Below are 15981 nucleotides of genomic sequence, written 5' to 3'. Positions count from 1 at the left end.
TCTCTGAGGCTCTACCCCTCCTGATCTTCGACAACCCATCGATTGTCGACGGCGCCTCCAGTCTAAATCTCCACCGGAGACGCGGTCACGTCACCTTGAAGCATTTGCGTAGCAATGGCAAGACAGCATAGCGACGTCAGCGTCAGACCTCGATTGACGTCAATGATAGGAACAATGGGCTCTATATCAGAGACCAGACCGCAACACCATGTTTCCTCGACTCACTAATCACCCGACCCTCATCAGACACCGCCCAACATGACGACGCCTCTCAAACCATTCTACCAGCTCAAGTGCGGCTGCAACTCGTACCCATGGGGCAAGCAGGGCAAGTCCTCGCTGTCGGGGTACCTCTGCGAGCAGACACCCGGCTACGCGCCCGACGACAAGGCGCCCAAGACGCCCTTCCAGGCCAAGGATGACGAGGCGTACGCCGAGATGTGGATGGGCACCTATCCCACCCTCCCATCGTACGTGGCCGACACGGACGAGAAGCTGCAGGCGGTGCTGGACCGCCACCCGAACGAGCTGCTTGGCAAGGCGGTCGTGGACAAGTTTGGCCACACGCAGCTGCCCTTTTTGCCCAAGATCCTCAGTATCTCCAAGGCGCTGCCGCTGCAGATCCACCCGAACAAGGCGTTCTCGGCCAAGATGCACAACGAGAACCCGGACGCCTTTGGCGACCCGAACCACAAGCCCGAGATCGCCCTGGCGCTGACCGAGTTTGAGGCGTTTGTCGGTTTCAAGCCCCTGGACGCCGTGGCGGCCCTGCTGGATCTCCCCGAGCTGAAGCACCTGCGCACCTCGGGCAACGCGTCTCGCTCCGCCTTCACCAACGAGGACCTCCGCGCCGTTGTGCGCGACATCCTCAACGCCTCCCCCGAGACGTGTCGCGACACCTACAAGGCCATCACCAGCATGCCCTCGGGCGCCTTCACCGGCCCCCACAACGGGCACATCCAGAAGCTCGCGCCCCGCCTTGCGGACCAGTACTCGTCCGCCGACCCGGGTCTGCTCGTGGCCTTGCTGGCGATGAACTACCTCGTGCTCCAGCCGGGCGAGGCCGTCTACATCCCCGCCGACGGCATCCACGCGTACCTGTCGGGGGACATTGTCGAGTGCATGGCGCGCAGCGACAACGTGCTCAACACGGGTTTCTGCCCGCGCGCGGAGCGGGACAATATCGAGCAGTTCTGCTCTTTGCTCACATTCACCCCGCACGACAAGACGCAGTGCATGCTACCGGCCAAGAAGTACTGGCGCAGCGAGAAGGGACGCACGCAGGCGTACGCGCCCCCGCTGAGCGAGTTCAACGTGCTGGCCACGACGCTGGGCAAGGACGAGGACGAGGTGTTGGGCAAGGGCGGCGCCGGCATCGTCATCGCGACGAGGGGCAGTGGGCGCGTGGACGTGGACGGCGGAGATGGGTTTGATCTCAAGGAGGGACACGTATACTTTGTCGGCCAGGGCGTGAAGCTGAGCATCAAGGCGGGCGGTGATGGGCTCACGATGCACACGGCGTATGTAGAGTAGACAGATAGAGATGTGGTATCCAATTAATTAGGTATATTGTGTTGGTCATTATTCATCAGGGGGTATCAGTCACCCGTCCGCGTGTCCCGTATCATCTATTCTTCCAGAATGGCAAAGTCCCAGCCGTCCCTCACCTCTTGGCTCTCGCCCAAGTCGGTCTTGAGGTAACATCGGTGGTTGTCTCGGTAGTTGTCGCCCTTTTGCACGCCCCATGCGCAGGCCGTGCACCCGTCGAAGCCGGCGCAGTTGACCATGCAGTCCTGCATGGAGGCCGTCCAGACGGTGGCGAGGTCGGTGGTGCCCTGTGCCGAGCGGTAGTCGACGCCGCAGAAGCGACGGAACGTCTTGGGCGAGTTGGGGACGGCAAAGGTGGTGTCGTTGGCGGCAGGGCACGCCTCGCTCGCCTCGTCTGTGCTTGTGAAAGTGGCTGTTGCTACGAGGACGGTCGTGGCAGGCGAACCGCCCTCGGGATGAGTTGATGTCGGTACAGTCTGTGTCGACGACGCGCTGAGTGGATGGTCAGTAAATGATGCCTTGAGACTTATGGGATGAGACTCACCGGTCCGAGTCCTGAGAGCCATGGCTACTGCTGCTGTTCCCAGAGAGCCCAACGCCAAGGCCGATGGCGACCGCAAGCAACAGCCCAATGGCAACGCCCACGGCGATCCAAAAGAACTTCTTCGTCAGGCCGCATGTCCTGTCCGACTGCGGTATCGGGGCCTGCGGCGCGACGTGGTCCCATCGGTAGTCGTACCCCCCACGGCCGCCATCCCGCGACCCTGCGCTCGTCATGGGCTGCAGACCGACGGGTGCCGGCCCCTTGAGGGACGGATAGCCTATCGAGAAGCTGTTCTTGCTACCGCCCCCGTACGACGGCGAGGGGGGCGGCGTGACGTCGTTGTAGAATGTCTGCTCCTGCGTGCGCGACTGCTCGAGCGATTGCTTGTCGTTCCAGAACACGGCCGGCTGGGGCTTGGCGACGGAGGCACCATTCGTCGCGACGACGGCGGGCGGAGGAGGTGCTGATGATGACTGGTGCTTCGCGGTGGCGGCGGCCTGCTCTCGCATGCTGGAGCCGCTCGGCGCGGGCTTGAGGTCCGGTCGGTTGGATAGGCTTCGATGTCGCTGGTGCGGCTGCTGGACGACGCCGCCGCCACTGGTGCCGCGCGCGTGATGGCTGCTTCCATGTCCCGTGCCGCCGGCGGCGGTGTTCATGTTGTTGGTGAGACTGCGTCCCGAGACATGGCCGGCGTGTGCGCCTCCGCCAGCCGTTCTGTCCATGGACTGGACTGGACTGGACTGGAGCCTGGCTGCCTCCCAGTCGCCTGTCTTGGGAGTTGAGTCGAGAGAGCGAAACGCGCCGCAGCGCGCAAGTCCTTGCTTTTCGTCGGGGCTTGCTTGGTTGAATCCGGGGCGATTGATCGGTGTCGACGGTCAGAAGAAGAAGCACGCTCAAGGCACGGAGGAGCAGACGAGAGAGATCAGCGGGCGAGCGGGCGAGCGATCCAATGTCAAGGGGGCCCCTGTCAACTTGAACGCTAGACTAATTTCCCACCGACGGTGGACCTGGAAGAGTCAAGCTCCACGTGGAAGGCGGACGGGATCTACGGATAGTGCTCAATCCTTCAGTCTTCAATTGCATGTATCGTTCGGAAGGAAAATGTGAAGACAGTCCCAGCTATAGGGGCTTGGATGTGTCATGGACGATGCGAGCTGGGAGAGCGCTGATGGTCAAAGCTGTCCCGCCAAGACACTCCAATCCCCGAGCACTTCGTACCTGAAATGGTGCCCCAGGGCCTGGAATTACATGCTGACGCTATCGACGTGGGAAAATCCCAATAGGTCCGGCACCGTCGCCAAGAAACGGTGGAGTTGGCGGGCCAAGACATGAATCATGGGCGTGCTTCTTTGACTCTCATCCTTCCTCGACACAAAACACCATCATGTCGCATTCAAGCCAGCGATCACAGCCTCGCGCTCGCCAGTGGCAGGTCGTCCGGCACAGGGACATGCACGGCCCTGATGAACTCGGCGAAGCCCTTTCCCAGACAGTCCACCCGCGACGTGCTGCTCACGCCCCGGCCCAGGATCCCGTACACGACAAAGTGCACCGCAAAGATGTCGGGAAACTCGACGCGCTCGATCCAGTACCAGTCGCGCCAGTCCTTGCCCATCATCGTCCGGAGCCGGTCACGCGTCATGAAGCTGCGTAGCCAGTCCCACTGGGGACGCGTCTGCACGAAGATGCCAAGGTTGATGTTGGCCCCCTTGTCGCCTGATCGAGCGAGGGCAATGTCTCCGAGCGGGCGCATCGTGAAGGGTGCGTTCTCTGTCGAGATGGGCGACGTCGTTTCGTAGCTTGACCGTGGGCCCAGCGGCTCTGTCTTCTTTGGTGGACCGACAGACTGTCTGGACTCTTCGTTCCCAGTGACCAGCGTGATACTCTCGTCAATCTCCTTTTGTTCCACCAAGGCTGGCCAGTAGCCCAGGAATGGCTTTGGCTGCAGTGTGCGCATATCCAGCGAGCAGTGCATGCCTTGAAGACAAGAGGATAGATGATTAGCCTCATGGCGCAACGACGGTGGCACACGCTGACTTACCAGGAAAATGGGTCATGAACCGCCCATACCACGCCATGACCGCCTTTTGCACAGCGAGCAACTCCTTCGCCTGGATAAAGATCCGCATGTACGTTGTGCTGGCCAGCTGCGAGTCCGGGTTCGCCATCGGGACACCCATCCTCTGACACTCCAGCACGTCCAGCTCGCCCAGCACGCCCGTCCTCTCCAAGGCCGCGCGCAGCTGGGCCTCCTCGACGTCCCACTTGTGCTGCGTCGCATACCCGGACGCGTTGACCAGGATCTCGCTCTGGAACCCGCCGCGGTAGAACACGGCGAGCTTGGTCGTAGGCGGTGGCGGACGACCCCGGATCCCGGACACGCGGACCCGATCTTTGGCCTCCTGCGTGACGCGGACCTGCTTAATGTCGGCCTTGACGTCGCTGTTGAGGTAGACGTCCCCCTGGAGCTCGTAGAGGAACTGACACTTGACCGTGTCGGCGGTGACGAACCCGCCCAGCGTCTCGTGCTTGGTCACGACACAGCCGCCGTCCGCATCCATCTCGACAATGGGTAGGCCAAGACTGAGAAAGGCCTCGACGGGGTAGTCGTGCGCGCCTGAGAAGTTGCCGCCGGTGACATAGGTCGAACACTCGATGAGATGGCCCCCGACGAGCGCTCCGGCCAGCTCGTCATACTGATCTTCCTGCCAGCCGTGCCACCACGCGGCGGCGGCGATGACGGGCGATGCGTCGGCCACGCGTCCGCAGATGATAATGTCCGCGCCGAGATCGAGGCCTCTTTTGATGGCGCGGTAGCCAAGGTAGGCATTGGCGGACACGATGGGCATGGTGTCCGGGTGGTCGAGGAACTCGCGCGTGGCCTTGTCGAGCTGAATGTCCGCATTAGGGGAGTCGAGATGGGGCAGTTTGGGGAGTAGAGACTGGATCTTGGGCATGAGGTCGTCGCCCTCGACGTAGGCGACCTTGAGCGGGAGGTTCTTGTCCCGCGCCTGGCATGGTTGTCAGTGAGCACCTTACGGCAGGGCCAGAGTGAAAGGGGGGAGTAGTACCATTTGGTCGACCTTGCGAGCCAAACCGCGCGGGTCGATGCATCCCCCGTTGACGACGACCTTGATCTTCTTCTCGTGGATGATGTCTAGGGACATTTCGAGACCCTCGAGGGCCGTGGCGATCCAGCCTGGCCGGTCGTTGGAAGCCGCCGCCACGGCTGTGTCGCCCATGTTGGCCTCTTCCTACGTCAGATCCATTATTTTATTATCTGGATCAGATTCTCTGACATACCTGCCAAGTAGTCACCCGTGATTACATCGACTGGCCCGTACTTGGCCTGGTTGTACATGTGGATGCCGGGGTCTGTCAGGGCGCCCGAGCAATTGGCGATGCGAACAGGGCGTTTCAGATTGGCGGGCATGATGGAGTTAGTGTGGCCCAGTCGAATATATTTGCGTTGAAGAATCTAAAGAGCTGGAATCACCAGAGAATGAATCCCTCAGCTGTGGTTTTGCATGTCGAGGGTGACTTATACATGAAGATCCCCAGAACTTGAGTGTGGGGTTTGCGGGGAGAAGGTCGAGTCGAGCCTCGGCCGAGGCACTTGCTCGTACAATCCTTCGTCACCCCATCAACTAAGACTGCCATTCTAGGACATTCAAAGGTTTCCTCAACACGCTTCCTAGTCTCTTCTTGAAGACCAAGGTCATCAGCCTCCGTTGCAATTTCAGCTAGCCGCTCCTTCCAGAACTCCCATCGCTGCAAGCTTCGAGGCGTGATGCTGTCGTCACAAAGCTGACCAGTCCCCCTGATACCGGCTTCATCCTCAGTGAGCTCTTCATTAGTGCTCTTCATTTCCTTTTCCAGCGTGTCGCTGCAGTGAAGAGTCCACTCCGTCGCAACCCAGACTCGGCAATCCATCAAAGGTCCCTTTGCGGCGGGCTCTTCGAGAGCTGAGCGAATCTCCCAGATGGGCAAGTGAACTTGCTGTACGAGGCCACGGCTGACGAGGTGAGACATGAAGGAGTTGAGGTTTTTCCAGGCAGAGAGACCAACAGAGTCGTTCTCTTCACCTTCCACAGGCTCTTGAGAAGCGTAAGCAAGAGTACAAGGTCGAGAGGAAAAATCTATCAATGCTTACTTAGCTCCCATTGCTCGGTTAGGCGCATCGAAAGTTCAGGAGGATCAGGCCATTTCTGGGTGTATCTCGTTAATAATGTACATCTTTGTGCGAACTTGACCTAACTAAAACATACCGTGAGCCCCTTGCCGGCGGCTCTCTCGTCCTGGCGGACAAAGTCGACGGCAAGAGCTAGGCATTGATGCCACTCATGCCCATGTAGGATGCAGGAGACTAGCTCAAGCCAAACTCCCCACAAGGCAAACAGCATGCCACCAACCTCGTCATCATGGGTGTTGTCCAGGTAGAAGTGGAGGATATCGTTGGCAATCTTGGCAGCTCGCGCTTCCATGGTGGCTGGATACTCCAGCACCCCCTTGAGCATGTTCAACATGGCTCGCTCACTGGGCAGGAAGGTGGCGTCGCCGAGAGACTTTAGGGCGTCCATGCTGGTTCTTGGTAAGCGCGAATGGCGAAAAGTAGAGCACTGTAGGGTGACGTGAGAGAAGAAGAGAAAGTCATATTTGAGATGCAATATGCTGATTGATAGTCGTGTTTGATGTTGAACTGTGTCTGTGAGGACTTGTCTGCCATAGCAGGGCGCGTAAATGAGGCGGGGTCACTGACTCACTGGCCTAGTAACTATCCCATGGAGTGGTGTCGATTACCGCCCTCTTCGGCGTGTAGTTTACATGTACTGGAAAAGACTGTCCAGGCAATGGATGAATCGTTATGAGAGCAGTAGGTACAAGTACATTCACCACACTCTTCTGGCGCTATCGCTCACTCGCGAAGGCCTTGACCCACCATGTGGACATGTAATAAAGTCCAGACTGTCCAGTCTCTGGGAGGACCCCAGTCAGTGGACCTTGAGATCCTTCGCTGTCTCCAGATTCAGAATCAGAATCCAGATGCCTGATCTGGATGGGAATGCGCCTTACAAATGCTCCTTACAAATACGCCTTGACGGAGGGCTGGATGATTTCCCTCGTTGGCATCCTTTACGTGGCGCCCTCCCCCAGCGCGCCATGCTTTTTGCACACAACGTCGACAAAACATGGAATCGAGGCCTCGCATTTGCTACACTTGAAGTCACGCCAACAGCTAAAGCCCACGATTGGGATCGACCAAGGCCCGCCATGCCGGCACAGCCCGCGTCTAGGCCCCAGCCCTGCAGCAGCTGAGCCCAACCCCGGTAGGTGAAACGCCCGACCATCGTGCTTCTCTGTGCGGCTGACAGCAGCTCGAGGCGGAGCAATCCCACGTTCAGTCCTCAAAGCTTTGCCAAGCGGATATATAGACAGAGACGAGCGCCCATGAGGGTGACCCTGTACGGAGCCACTCATCCACCACGCGCACTTCCACAAGAACCAGCAACATGTCCCACGAAGTCGTCCAGGGCTTCAGCGTCCTCAACCGCGGCCTCCTCTACACGAGCCTCGTCCTGTCCCCCGCCCACTTCCTCTCGGGATGGAGCAGCCACGGCACCACCAACCTAGGCTTCCTCGCCTACAACTGGTACAACCAGTTTGTCTGGTACTTCGCCATCCAGGACCGCCAGCTCCACGCGCTCTCGCTGCTGCCCGTCCACTTCAACATGATCTACGCCTTCACCTACCTCGCCGGCGCGGCGGCGGGCAACCTACCAGCGGGCGTGCTGCTTGCCCTCGGCTCCGCGGGTGTCATGGTCCTCAACACCGTCGCCGCGTGGATCGCGTGGCGGGACTGCCAGACAGCCGGCTACGGGGAGTATGAGTTCTTCTTCTTTGGGTGGCGGACGCTGTCGCCGGGCTGGCACAAGTTCACGTTGGTGTGGCAGATCTTTGACACCATGCTGATCTTTGCCTGTGTCATACTCGCCCTCAGTATTCCGATGTACATGCACACCATACGGCGCGAGCTGGCCGACAAAGGCGGCGAGCATAAACCCAACTCGCTTCTCGCCGGCCTCAAGGCCATCTCTAACTACAAGTATCTCGCCATCCCGGGCAGTGTGCTCATGCTCGTCTTTGTCTGGCCGCTCATCCTCTGGGTCGAGCTGATCATCCGTCGCAACGACATTACGTCCCCGACAGACTGGGTCTCGGTCTGGCTCTTTGTAGCACAGGTTGGGTTGCTGGTGATACCGAGCTTTGGGGGCTATCTCCTGCGCAAGCCCTTGGGCTTCCTGCATCGCGAGAAGAGCGTGGCTCCGGCCGCCCAGGCGTAGAGGGTTTGCTGTTTTGTATGTTCCATGGTTTTGACTGAGCGGGAGTTGTTGGCATGATTTCTATATTGTCTTTTGTTTACCTTACAAATCAAACAGTCTATAGTTGGATTGGCTTGCGCCAAAGCTTTGTGATCTGGAGACCCTCCTTCTTGACCACCACCCCCTCCACTCAGTAACCCTCCTTTCGGTTCACCCTGTTGACCAGGTCAGCGCCCTGGCTGAGATTCGTCAGGTTCTGTCGCAGCACGCCCAAGACACGCTCCGCCAACTTGGACGACATGCCGCTGATGTGCGGCGTGATGATCACGTTCTTGGCACTCCACAAGGGATGCCCATCAGTCAAAGGCTCTGGGTCCGTCACGTCCAGCGCGGCACCACGGATGGTCCCGCTGTTGAGCGCCTCGACCAGGTCGTCCGTCTTGATGACGGGCCCTCGCGCAATGTTAGACACAAAGGTCCTTTTCTTGCCCAGAATGGCAAACTCCTCCTCTCCGATGAGGTGCCTCGTGACGGGCGTCAGCGGGACCGCGATGACGAGGAGATCAAGATCGGAGCCTAGGAAGGCGTGCAGGTCTTCCTTGGTCGTGCCAGAGAACCACTTTCTGGGCAGCAGGCCCTCGGGATCACCCAGACCCTCGGGCACGTACGTGGCGTCACGACGCGCCTCGGGTGTGTCCTTGGGGTGAAGCGTGTACGCGTGGACGTCCATGCCCATGGCCTGGGCGACGCGCGCTGTCTGGCGACCAATGGCTCCGTAGCCCAGGATGCCTCTTTTCATCGTCAGCTTCTTCCTCTTCAGGGTGTCTGTCTGGTGTCGACGATGTGGGGAGGACTTACATGCGTTTGCCTACAGCATCATCCGGCATTTCTGCTTGTCGCGCCCATCTGGCTTGTTTTTGCGTCTCGAGATAGGCAGGAACTGATAGATGAAGGACGATTGATTAGCGAACCTGGCCTTGCTAGCAAGCCCCTGGATGATGCAACTCACTGTGATGTTGGTGCGCCAGGAACGTGGCAATCACCCACTCGGCAATCTGGGGGCTTGTTTGTGCCTGTTCAGCCGCGGATTCGCATCCAATATGAGTGGCGTCGACTCACCCATGGACGCCATTCGCGGTACAGAATGTGACATCTGTCTCCTTGTACAAGGGCTTCTCATGAACATGGTTCGACCCCGCGCTCTGCAGCTGCACGACTTGCAGCTTGGGCGCCTTCTCGATCTTGGGCAGCGCGCTGCCCGTCATGAGGATGGTCACATTGCTCCATTCCTCGTCAGAGACCTTGGCGTGCGCATCGCCCTCGTGGAAGTCGACCGCGACATGCTGGATCGCTAGGTCTGGGAAGGTCTCCTTGAGGGGGTCAAATGACGACGCTGGAGTTGGAAATGGGTTGAGGACGAGGAGCTTGTGTCCTTTGAGCGTTGGATTGGCCATGATGGTGTTTTTCCCGCACTGCAGTAGATGTCAGGAGAGGTCAATGAAGGTGAGCTCACATTGTTAAGCAAGTGAGGGCAATAATCGCGATGGATGACAGAGAGATACTCCACATTGTCGGACTCGGAACTCGGTTCTCCTACAAGCGACGACCAGCAATGGCGCTTATCTCCGCCATCGCGTCTTCATAAGACTTCACATCTGTTGACCATCAACCGTCAGGGGCAGTGACTTGTTTGGTAGAGGGCTCGACCACACTCGCAGCCACATCTCGCCAGTGCATCCGCTGCTTGCTCTCTGCTTCCTGTTTGAGCATGGGCTTGGCCAGGCTGCAGTTGCCTCGTCGCAGTGACTCTCGCAGCTGTACCTTCCCGCAAACATGAAGCCGGCACCATATATTTACTGGGCTTGCAACCCTCGCCATGATCCTGTTTCTTCATCCACAACTCAGATACTTGTAGCATTCTAGTACCATCGCTCCCAAGTACCCTCTTTGCAAGCATCGTTCTGGTCTCACATTCGTCAACGACTCGCACATCTCAACGGTCATCACCATTCCATCTTGCATCATGGGCGACCAATTTCCCGACCAAAATGGAAATCTGGATAGGTACGTGGCCACACTCAAGGGGCGATTCGATCGCAAGGTGGCCAGAGGAAAGTCCATTGTGCTTGAGTACATTGAGAAACCCTTTCCCACAGAGCCCAACCCTGCGCGCCAGCGGCTACACAACAAGCCAATGTCCGAGGACCAGCCGCATATCTTCATCTCGCATGCCCGCTACATTCTCAACGAGAAAAGAAGCTCCATGTCCTTGCTTGGAAGGTCGGATACCCTTGTTGAGGGGCCTGTCACGTACGGTACGTTCGAGCACCGACTGACCACGCTGGTTTGGACTGGACTGACAATCTCCTTAGCTACAGTTGGTGCGGCCATTGCCCACGGCATAGGCCTCCCCGGCCCTCCAGATCGAAGTGGTATCGCGTCCATCTAGCAGCCTGGAAACGATTTCCCCATGAAATTCTTCGACTCGCTCCGAGACTGGTATGGCACTGCGGTACACCTGTCGCCGCAGGATCCTGGTCGGCTGCAACCCTGCAACAGAGGCATCCGAGAACGCATGCCTGGTTCAAAGTGTGAGTTTGACCGTTACCGCACTGAGGAGCACTCTTGAGCTAATTCCGCGGAAGCCTGGACACAGCAGGACAGCATCATCCATCTTACAGGCGTCGACCTGGCCCATTGGCCAACAGAACTGCTCAAGACCAGCGTCATCCACATGGCCAAAACCCTCGACGAGATGGAGGCTGAGATTGCGGCCTTTGAAAAATGCCGCTACCTGGCAAACCAGACGATACCGGCTCCTCGCATCGTCTGGGAATACATGCCCCAACCTGGCCCAGCCGCAGACTTGACGGCTCAAAAGGAACGTTTCAAAAACTTTATTGCCCGTCACGTTGAAGTCGTTTGCATCAAATGGGAGGATCTCGTCAAGTTTTTCCCGAGAGGCGACGGTCTCCCCCAAACGCAAGAGGCGGCATTGCCCGATTTTGCGACGGCTGCGACGGAGATGCACGCCGACGCTTTGACGGAATCTCGCACCACTATGGTTGTCTCCTGCGGCCAGCACGGTTACTTGTACTATGGCATGGAGGATGTCTCTCGATGGTATCCACCCTACCATGAACCGGCCGACGTGGTGGATGCAAAGTACTCCTTCAGCGCGTTTGTTGGGGGGTTTAGTGTTGCCTATGCAGCCGAAAGGGGTGTCGTCGCCGGCATGATCTGTGGCATCGTGGCCGAGAGCTTCTGCTTGGAACAATGCGGCCTTCCCGATATCCGTCCAAGCGTATTGGAAAGACGCAAGAAGAAGCTCCGCGTCAACGGGAGAGACGCCGGCTGGCGGGCCAAGGAATACATCGACTTTCGCAAGGTAGATAATCCGGTGTATCTTCTAGCACTCTTTTACAGCATAGACCCTGAGTCACTCGATCCCCAGGGTACCCTCACCTGATGGAAATCGTGAACAGTGGGACGCTGGAGTGAGAAGCATCATATCGGTAGCTTAAGCGGGCGGATCAGCGTTGTGGGAATCAGCATGGACTACATGTCTCTAGTGGCTAGTGAACGATTGTAATTACAAAGCGTGATACCAGAAACCGCAGCTCCGTGAATACATGTATTTCATCGCAACACCTCATGAACTGCCAACCTCTGCCCCTTGCCCTGCGTAGTAGCTCGCGTCGAACCATCCCGCGCACTTATACGCACCGAGCACCTCGCTCATGGTCACGGGCGCACTCAGCTGGCTTGCCCAACTCACTCTTGGTCCGGCAGCCCCAGGTCCGGTGTTCCCATACTCGGCGTACTCCACGTTGTCCGTCGGGTCGCCATTCCAGTCGTGCCAGCCATCCGCGTTAATCACCTCACTCATCTCCGTGTTCTGAAACACGACACGAGAGTACTCACGCCACGGACGGCCAAGGTAGTACGCACCAGCCGGGACATTGTCCCCTTCGGCGGCCGAGATGGTCGACTGGTCAAAGACATAGTAGGACGCGCCGTCGGGACTGTCACGACCGTTGGCGGTGATGTACCCAAGGGACTTTTCGACGACGCGAATGTCGACGCGCTCAAACCAGGCGACGGCCCTCTGGCCAAAGATAAAGTCGGTGGCCCCGAGGATCTGGGTGTCGAGGTAGATCTGCGTGCCCTCGTTGGCGAGCACGGTGTCCTGGAATCCAGTGAACATGGACCCGTAGAAGCCTGCATCGCTGTAGGCGCTGAGCGCAACAGCCTGCGAGCCCTCGCCGTATGTATTGGCGACGTGCACGTTGTAGAGGCGAAAGTTGGGCGCCTTGACGCGCAGGGTGGCCGTCCCGTCATTGTTCAGACCGTCGGCCTGGGAGAGATGGTAGGTGATGGTGACGGTGTTGCCGGCGAACGAGGTGTCATCCTCGGTGTGGCCGTAGATGGTGAACCGGGCGGCGGCGCGGTCTGAGACGAGGACCTGCTCGGTGTAGGTGCCTGGGGCGATGAAGATGCACTGCGGGTCGGGGTCGTCCGCGGACAGGGCGTCGACGGCGGCCTGGACGGTGGTGTGGTCGCCTGTGCCGTCGGCAGAGACGGTGAGGCAGTCGTCTGGTGCGGAGGTGCGGGAGGCGGCGAGCGCGGTTGTGGCGAGGGCCGTGACGGTGAAGAGGGATCTCATTGTGGATGTTTTGGGATGGGGTGGTCAGGCATGGTCAGGGAGGATGTGTCTGCCCTCTGGACAGGTTTATGTACTTGTACATTCTGCAGAACCTCTCTGGGAAGGACATATTATCTGTGAAGGTGCTTGATGCCCCTAGACGTATGCCGCGAGGGACATGTGAGTTTCCTGGCGACGACGCACCGATTGGTGGAATTTGGCTGGTGAGGTTGATCTACCCCGGAAAATCATTTCTTGGACGCGGCACCTCCTCCCTGATGGAACCAACTGCCGAGACGCCCTCTGACCCGATCGGGCCAATCTGCAGTATCTTCCGTGGTGCCTCGATGAAGTGAGTGGTGGATTGTGCGTTTGATTCTGCCGATGTGGCACTCAACGTGGAGTGAAGTTGCGGGGGTGATGCTTGAAGACTGAGAAGAATATGCTTAATACTTATGTTTGATTATGTGCTGCCAATCCCAAGGCTGGTCGTTTATGTGAAACGCACATCTCGCACGCTCTGCGGGAGGTCACCAAGCGACATATGGGTGACATGGCTGGCGTCCTGCTTGAGTATAGACTTGGTCCTGGTCTGCAAGGCATTGCTAGAGAGAAGAAGCATGCCGGAACCAGTCTACTATCGCCATACTCGAGGCCCAGACTAGCAAAGCGATCACAGCGAGAAGTCGACTTCTCATTCCTCGTGCAAGGCCGCCTCGTTTCCTTGCCTCTTGGCGCTGGGGACGAGCAGCCAGCTGATGCCCGTGCACGCCAGGATGGCCACCAGAATGGGCTGCAGAGTACCAACCCCCTTGCTCGAGGCGATGACACCTGTGATGACGGGGAAGAACGAGCCGCCCATCTGGGCAAACACAAACACGAAAGCGAGGGCAGTCGAGTGTAACTCTGGTGGGAACAGTTTCGTGCCCACGTTGATCCCCGTCGCAAAGAGCGGTCCAGTGAAGAAGCCGACAAAGGAGATAGCGACAGACGCAGCAATAATGTTGGGAACCCTGGGACCGTTAGCTTCGTCAACGGAGCGGACATGAGACGTACATCCAGAACAAGATCTGCAAGCCGACAGCCAGCACGCAGTAAATAAAGACCATCCTCCTCTCGCCTAGGCGATGTGTCGGTTCGGCGAGCAACAGTCTGCCCAGCAGACATCCGCCATTGAAACCCGCAGGAACATAGCCCATCCGAGAAAGATCACCTCCCCGGACCTCGACCAAGTATTCGACCACCCAGCCGTTGGACGTAATTTGGGAACCAATGTAGAAGAAGTAGAAGAGGCTGAGAAGCCAGACAGCAGGGCGGCCCAGTGCCGCTCTGATGAGGGCCGTGGCATCTTTGCCGCGCGTCACCTGAGATTCTTCTCCTTCGATGTCCGTGCCACCTGGGAGATGCCTTGTCGGATGCAGAGTGAATGAGTCGCGAAACGCCCAAGCTATGAAGCCTAGATTGGCGAGACAGATGCCGACAGGGAAGATGTAGAAGAGATTCCACGTGCGCTGCTCGCCTGCCGAGGCCACGGCTGTGGCCACGAATGGTCCGACGAGGCAACCGCCCTTTTCTGGTCAGTCATATCCTCAAAGGCTGTTTCTTTGGCAACTGACCATGAATGAGGCGTGGATGACCGCCAGCCAGCGATGCGCACCCTTGACGGTCGCGACAAAGGTGTTGGCGTGTGTGTCGTTGTACGCTGCGCCCACGGCGACGAGGAAGAATGTCGTCACGTAGAGACCGAACGGGGGCATCCAGGCGCGCAGGGCTTGCGCCAGGATCTGCAGGACCGCACCGAGGGCGAGCATGGCGCCCAGGTCGAGGTACTGGCCAAGGTGGGTGTTGGTGAGGGCGGCCACGACCCAGCCGGCAAAGGTGGCTCCGTAGCTGGGGATGTGAGCTGGGCAATTCGGTTTGTGATATGTACAGAGGTTTTGTATACTCACATGCTCGACACGATGGCTGTGTTGACGTTGTAGTCGCGAATGACATGGGGGATGATGGCGCCCGTGCTGCCATCGTTGACACCGGCGCAGAAGAAGGAGAAGCTGGCGCTGGCTACTTTGAGGAGCGTCTCTCGATCGAGGCTATTTGAATCAATGTTTTCGTCGAGCTGCTCGCAGGGTTCTGTGGGAGCCGCGGGCGCAGATTGTGAGCGTGGCTCGGGCTGCAGCGTCCATGTCGCTGGGCTTGAGAGCGCATGGGACTCCAGGGTCTGAGTTTGCGCCGGCGTAGTGGCCATGTTCATTCGGATAGAGATGAGGTGTCATAAATCGAAGGTTTCACTCTCTCCAAGATGGAGGGAATGTGGCTCAAGACTCAAGATCCAGTTTGCGGGGAGACGTGAGACTCGACGACGTGTAACGTAACGAAAGGGTCAACGGCTCGGGTTTCCTTTTCAGGAGAAAGTCTCAACCCCGTGATCGCCAAAGGAACGGTGCAGACGGTCAATCCATGCAGGTTCGTGATGGGGCATGTTGACATGCGGTTCCTGATGGTAGAATTGCCTTCGTATTGGCTTCAGTCCATAGACTCCATACCAGGTACTGTACAGCGCAAGCGTGGCTGCCTGGCCTGGCAGCCTGAATCCTGATGAAATCCATCCACGTCCTGCAGGCTGCAACCTCCCACAAATCAATCATCATCGCATCGTTCGCTCCGACAGCACGAGTCGAAAGCAGAACTGCATTCTTGGCCACAGCCTTCAAAGTTCGTATACTGTATAATCACAACACCTACGTCAACGCATGAAACGAAGCATGAACGAATGCCCGACGGCCATCGCGCTCAGCCGATCACATATCATATCTCACATTGGATCTCATCTATCGCGCAGATGAATGATCGAAAAGTAACTGGAAATAGCCTCGTCATGCGATCGTGCCTCTTCCGCATGAATGACCATCTTCGTCGCATCTGCT

At 58.2% G+C, this 15981-nt stretch overlaps 9 protein-coding genes across 9 annotated transcripts; 3 read left to right on the top strand and 6 right to left on the bottom strand.

Moving 5' to 3' along the window:
• The first annotated feature begins 2 nt into the window (after positions 1 to 2).
• Positions 3 to 1811, top strand: F5Z01DRAFT_546429 (RmlC-like cupin domain-containing protein). The gene has a single exon (XM_046260570.1). The coding sequence runs from the start codon at positions 259 to 261 to the stop codon at positions 1531 to 1533; it is 1275 nt and encodes a 424-aa protein (XP_046119467.1). The 5' UTR covers positions 3 to 258; the 3' UTR covers positions 1534 to 1811.
• Positions 1552 to 3259, bottom strand: F5Z01DRAFT_651478 (uncharacterized protein). The gene is made up of 2 exons (XM_046263229.1): positions 2093 to 3259; positions 1552 to 2040 (listed from the first exon to the last, which is right to left on the bottom strand). Exons 1-2 carry the CDS (start codon positions 2812 to 2814, stop codon positions 1629 to 1631), a joined length of 1134 nt encoding a protein of 377 aa, XP_046119466.1. The 5' UTR covers positions 2815 to 3259; the 3' UTR covers positions 1552 to 1628.
• A 238-nt stretch (positions 3260 to 3497) lies between these two features.
• F5Z01DRAFT_619685 (uncharacterized protein) lies at positions 3498 to 5525 on the bottom strand (the record flags this gene model as incomplete). The annotated part of the gene is made up of 4 exons (XM_046261103.1): positions 3498 to 4069; positions 4134 to 5103; positions 5164 to 5342; positions 5396 to 5525. The coding sequence occupies 4 exons, from the start codon at positions 5523 to 5525 to the stop codon at positions 3498 to 3500; spliced, it is 1851 nt and encodes a 616-aa protein (XP_046119465.1).
• A 214-nt stretch (positions 5526 to 5739) lies between these two features.
• Positions 5740 to 6672, bottom strand: F5Z01DRAFT_672852 (uncharacterized protein; the record flags this gene model as incomplete). The annotated part of the gene is made up of 4 exons (XM_046264863.1): positions 5740 to 5753; positions 5806 to 6189; positions 6246 to 6300; positions 6361 to 6672. The coding sequence occupies 4 exons, from the start codon at positions 6670 to 6672 to the stop codon at positions 5740 to 5742; spliced, it is 765 nt and encodes a 254-aa protein (XP_046119464.1).
• Positions 6673 to 7169: 497 nt separating this feature from the next.
• Positions 7170 to 8759, top strand: F5Z01DRAFT_546384 (uncharacterized protein). Its single transcript, XM_046260568.1, has one exon. The coding sequence runs from the start codon at positions 7603 to 7605 to the stop codon at positions 8431 to 8433; it is 831 nt and encodes a 276-aa protein (XP_046119463.1). The 5' UTR covers positions 7170 to 7602; the 3' UTR covers positions 8434 to 8759.
• Positions 8518 to 9963, bottom strand: F5Z01DRAFT_546337 (D-isomer specific 2-hydroxyacid dehydrogenase). The gene is made up of 4 exons (XM_046260567.1): positions 9532 to 9963; positions 9422 to 9474; positions 9271 to 9352; positions 8518 to 9203 (listed from the first exon to the last, which is right to left on the bottom strand). Exons 1-4 carry the CDS (start codon positions 9864 to 9866, stop codon positions 8603 to 8605), a joined length of 1071 nt encoding a protein of 356 aa, XP_046119462.1. The 5' UTR covers positions 9867 to 9963; the 3' UTR covers positions 8518 to 8602.
• Positions 9964 to 10787: 824 nt separating this feature from the next.
• On the top strand, positions 10788 to 11973 carry F5Z01DRAFT_546440 (uncharacterized protein). Its single transcript, XM_046260571.1, has 2 exons — positions 10788 to 11003; positions 11058 to 11973. The coding sequence occupies exons 1-2, from the start codon at positions 10883 to 10885 to the stop codon at positions 11879 to 11881; spliced, it is 945 nt and encodes a 314-aa protein (XP_046119461.1). The 5' UTR covers positions 10788 to 10882; the 3' UTR covers positions 11882 to 11973.
• On the bottom strand, positions 11973 to 13414 carry F5Z01DRAFT_546309 (family 8 carbohydrate esterase). The gene has a single exon (XM_046260565.1). The coding sequence runs from the start codon at positions 13076 to 13078 to the stop codon at positions 12065 to 12067; it is 1014 nt and encodes a 337-aa protein (XP_046119460.1). The 5' UTR covers positions 13079 to 13414; the 3' UTR covers positions 11973 to 12064.
• F5Z01DRAFT_546308 (major facilitator superfamily domain-containing protein) lies at positions 13415 to 15407 on the bottom strand. The gene is made up of 4 exons (XM_046260564.1): positions 15007 to 15407; positions 14674 to 14947; positions 14114 to 14625; positions 13415 to 14070 (listed from the first exon to the last, which is right to left on the bottom strand). Exons 1-4 carry the CDS (start codon positions 15306 to 15308, stop codon positions 13752 to 13754), a joined length of 1407 nt encoding a protein of 468 aa, XP_046119459.1. The 5' UTR covers positions 15309 to 15407; the 3' UTR covers positions 13415 to 13751.
• Between the last annotated feature and the right edge of the window lie 574 nt (positions 15408 to 15981).

Source organism: Emericellopsis atlantica (genome assembly GCF_019669845.1).
Source record: "Emericellopsis atlantica unplaced genomic scaffold F5Z01scaffold_9, whole genome shotgun sequence".
Classification (NCBI taxonomy): domain Eukaryota; kingdom Fungi; phylum Ascomycota; class Sordariomycetes; order Hypocreales; family Bionectriaceae; genus Emericellopsis; species Emericellopsis atlantica.
The sequence above is the reverse complement of the archived record's forward strand: the minus strand, read 5'-3'. Positions and strand labels throughout refer to the sequence as shown.

What these genes read in the sequence shown, in the direction of transcription:
- F5Z01DRAFT_546309 (XM_046260565.1), bottom strand. Translation starts at nt 13,078, where the DNA reads ATGAGATCCCTCTTCACCGTCACGGCCCTCGCCACAACCGCGCTCGCC.
- F5Z01DRAFT_546384 (XM_046260568.1), top strand. Translation starts at nt 7,603, where the DNA reads ATGTCCCACGAAGTCGTCCAGGGCTTCAGCGTCCTCAACCGCGGCCTC.
- F5Z01DRAFT_546337 (XM_046260567.1), bottom strand. Translation starts at nt 9,866, where the DNA reads ATGGCCAATCCAACGCTCAAAGGACACAAGCTCCTCGTCCTCAACCCA. An exon ending in ACCGCGAATGGCGTCCATGG is followed by an intron (nt 9,475 to 9,531) that starts GTGAGTCGACGC and finishes GGCACAAACAAG; the next exon opens with CCCCCAGATTGCCGAGTGGG. An exon ending in CCTGGCGCACCAACATCACA is followed by an intron (nt 9,353 to 9,421) that starts GTGAGTTGCATC and finishes TTCATCTATCAG; the next exon opens with TTCCTGCCTATCTCGAGACG.
- F5Z01DRAFT_651478 (XM_046263229.1), bottom strand. Translation starts at nt 2,814, where the DNA reads ATGGACAGAACGGCTGGCGGAGGCGCACACGCCGGCCATGTCTCGGGA. An exon ending in GGCTCTCAGGACTCGGACCG is followed by an intron (nt 2,041 to 2,092) that starts GTGAGTCTCATC and finishes CCATCCACTCAG; the next exon opens with CGCGTCGTCGACACAGACTG.
- F5Z01DRAFT_546308 (XM_046260564.1), bottom strand. Translation starts at nt 15,308, where the DNA reads ATGAACATGGCCACTACGCCGGCGCAAACTCAGACCCTGGAGTCCCAT. An exon ending in TCATCCACGCCTCATTCATG is followed by an intron (nt 14,626 to 14,673) that starts GTCAGTTGCCAA and finishes TGACCAGAAAAG; the next exon opens with GGCGGTTGCCTCGTCGGACC. An exon ending in TTGCAGATCTTGTTCTGGAT is followed by an intron (nt 14,071 to 14,113) that starts GTACGTCTCATG and finishes TAACGGTCCCAG; the next exon opens with GGTTCCCAACATTATTGCTG.
- F5Z01DRAFT_546440 (XM_046260571.1), top strand. Translation starts at nt 10,883, where the DNA reads ATGAAATTCTTCGACTCGCTCCGAGACTGGTATGGCACTGCGGTACAC. An exon ending in ACGCATGCCTGGTTCAAAGT is followed by an intron (nt 11,004 to 11,057) that starts GTGAGTTTGACC and finishes ATTCCGCGGAAG; the next exon opens with CCTGGACACAGCAGGACAGC.
- F5Z01DRAFT_546429 (XM_046260570.1), top strand. Translation starts at nt 259, where the DNA reads ATGACGACGCCTCTCAAACCATTCTACCAGCTCAAGTGCGGCTGCAAC.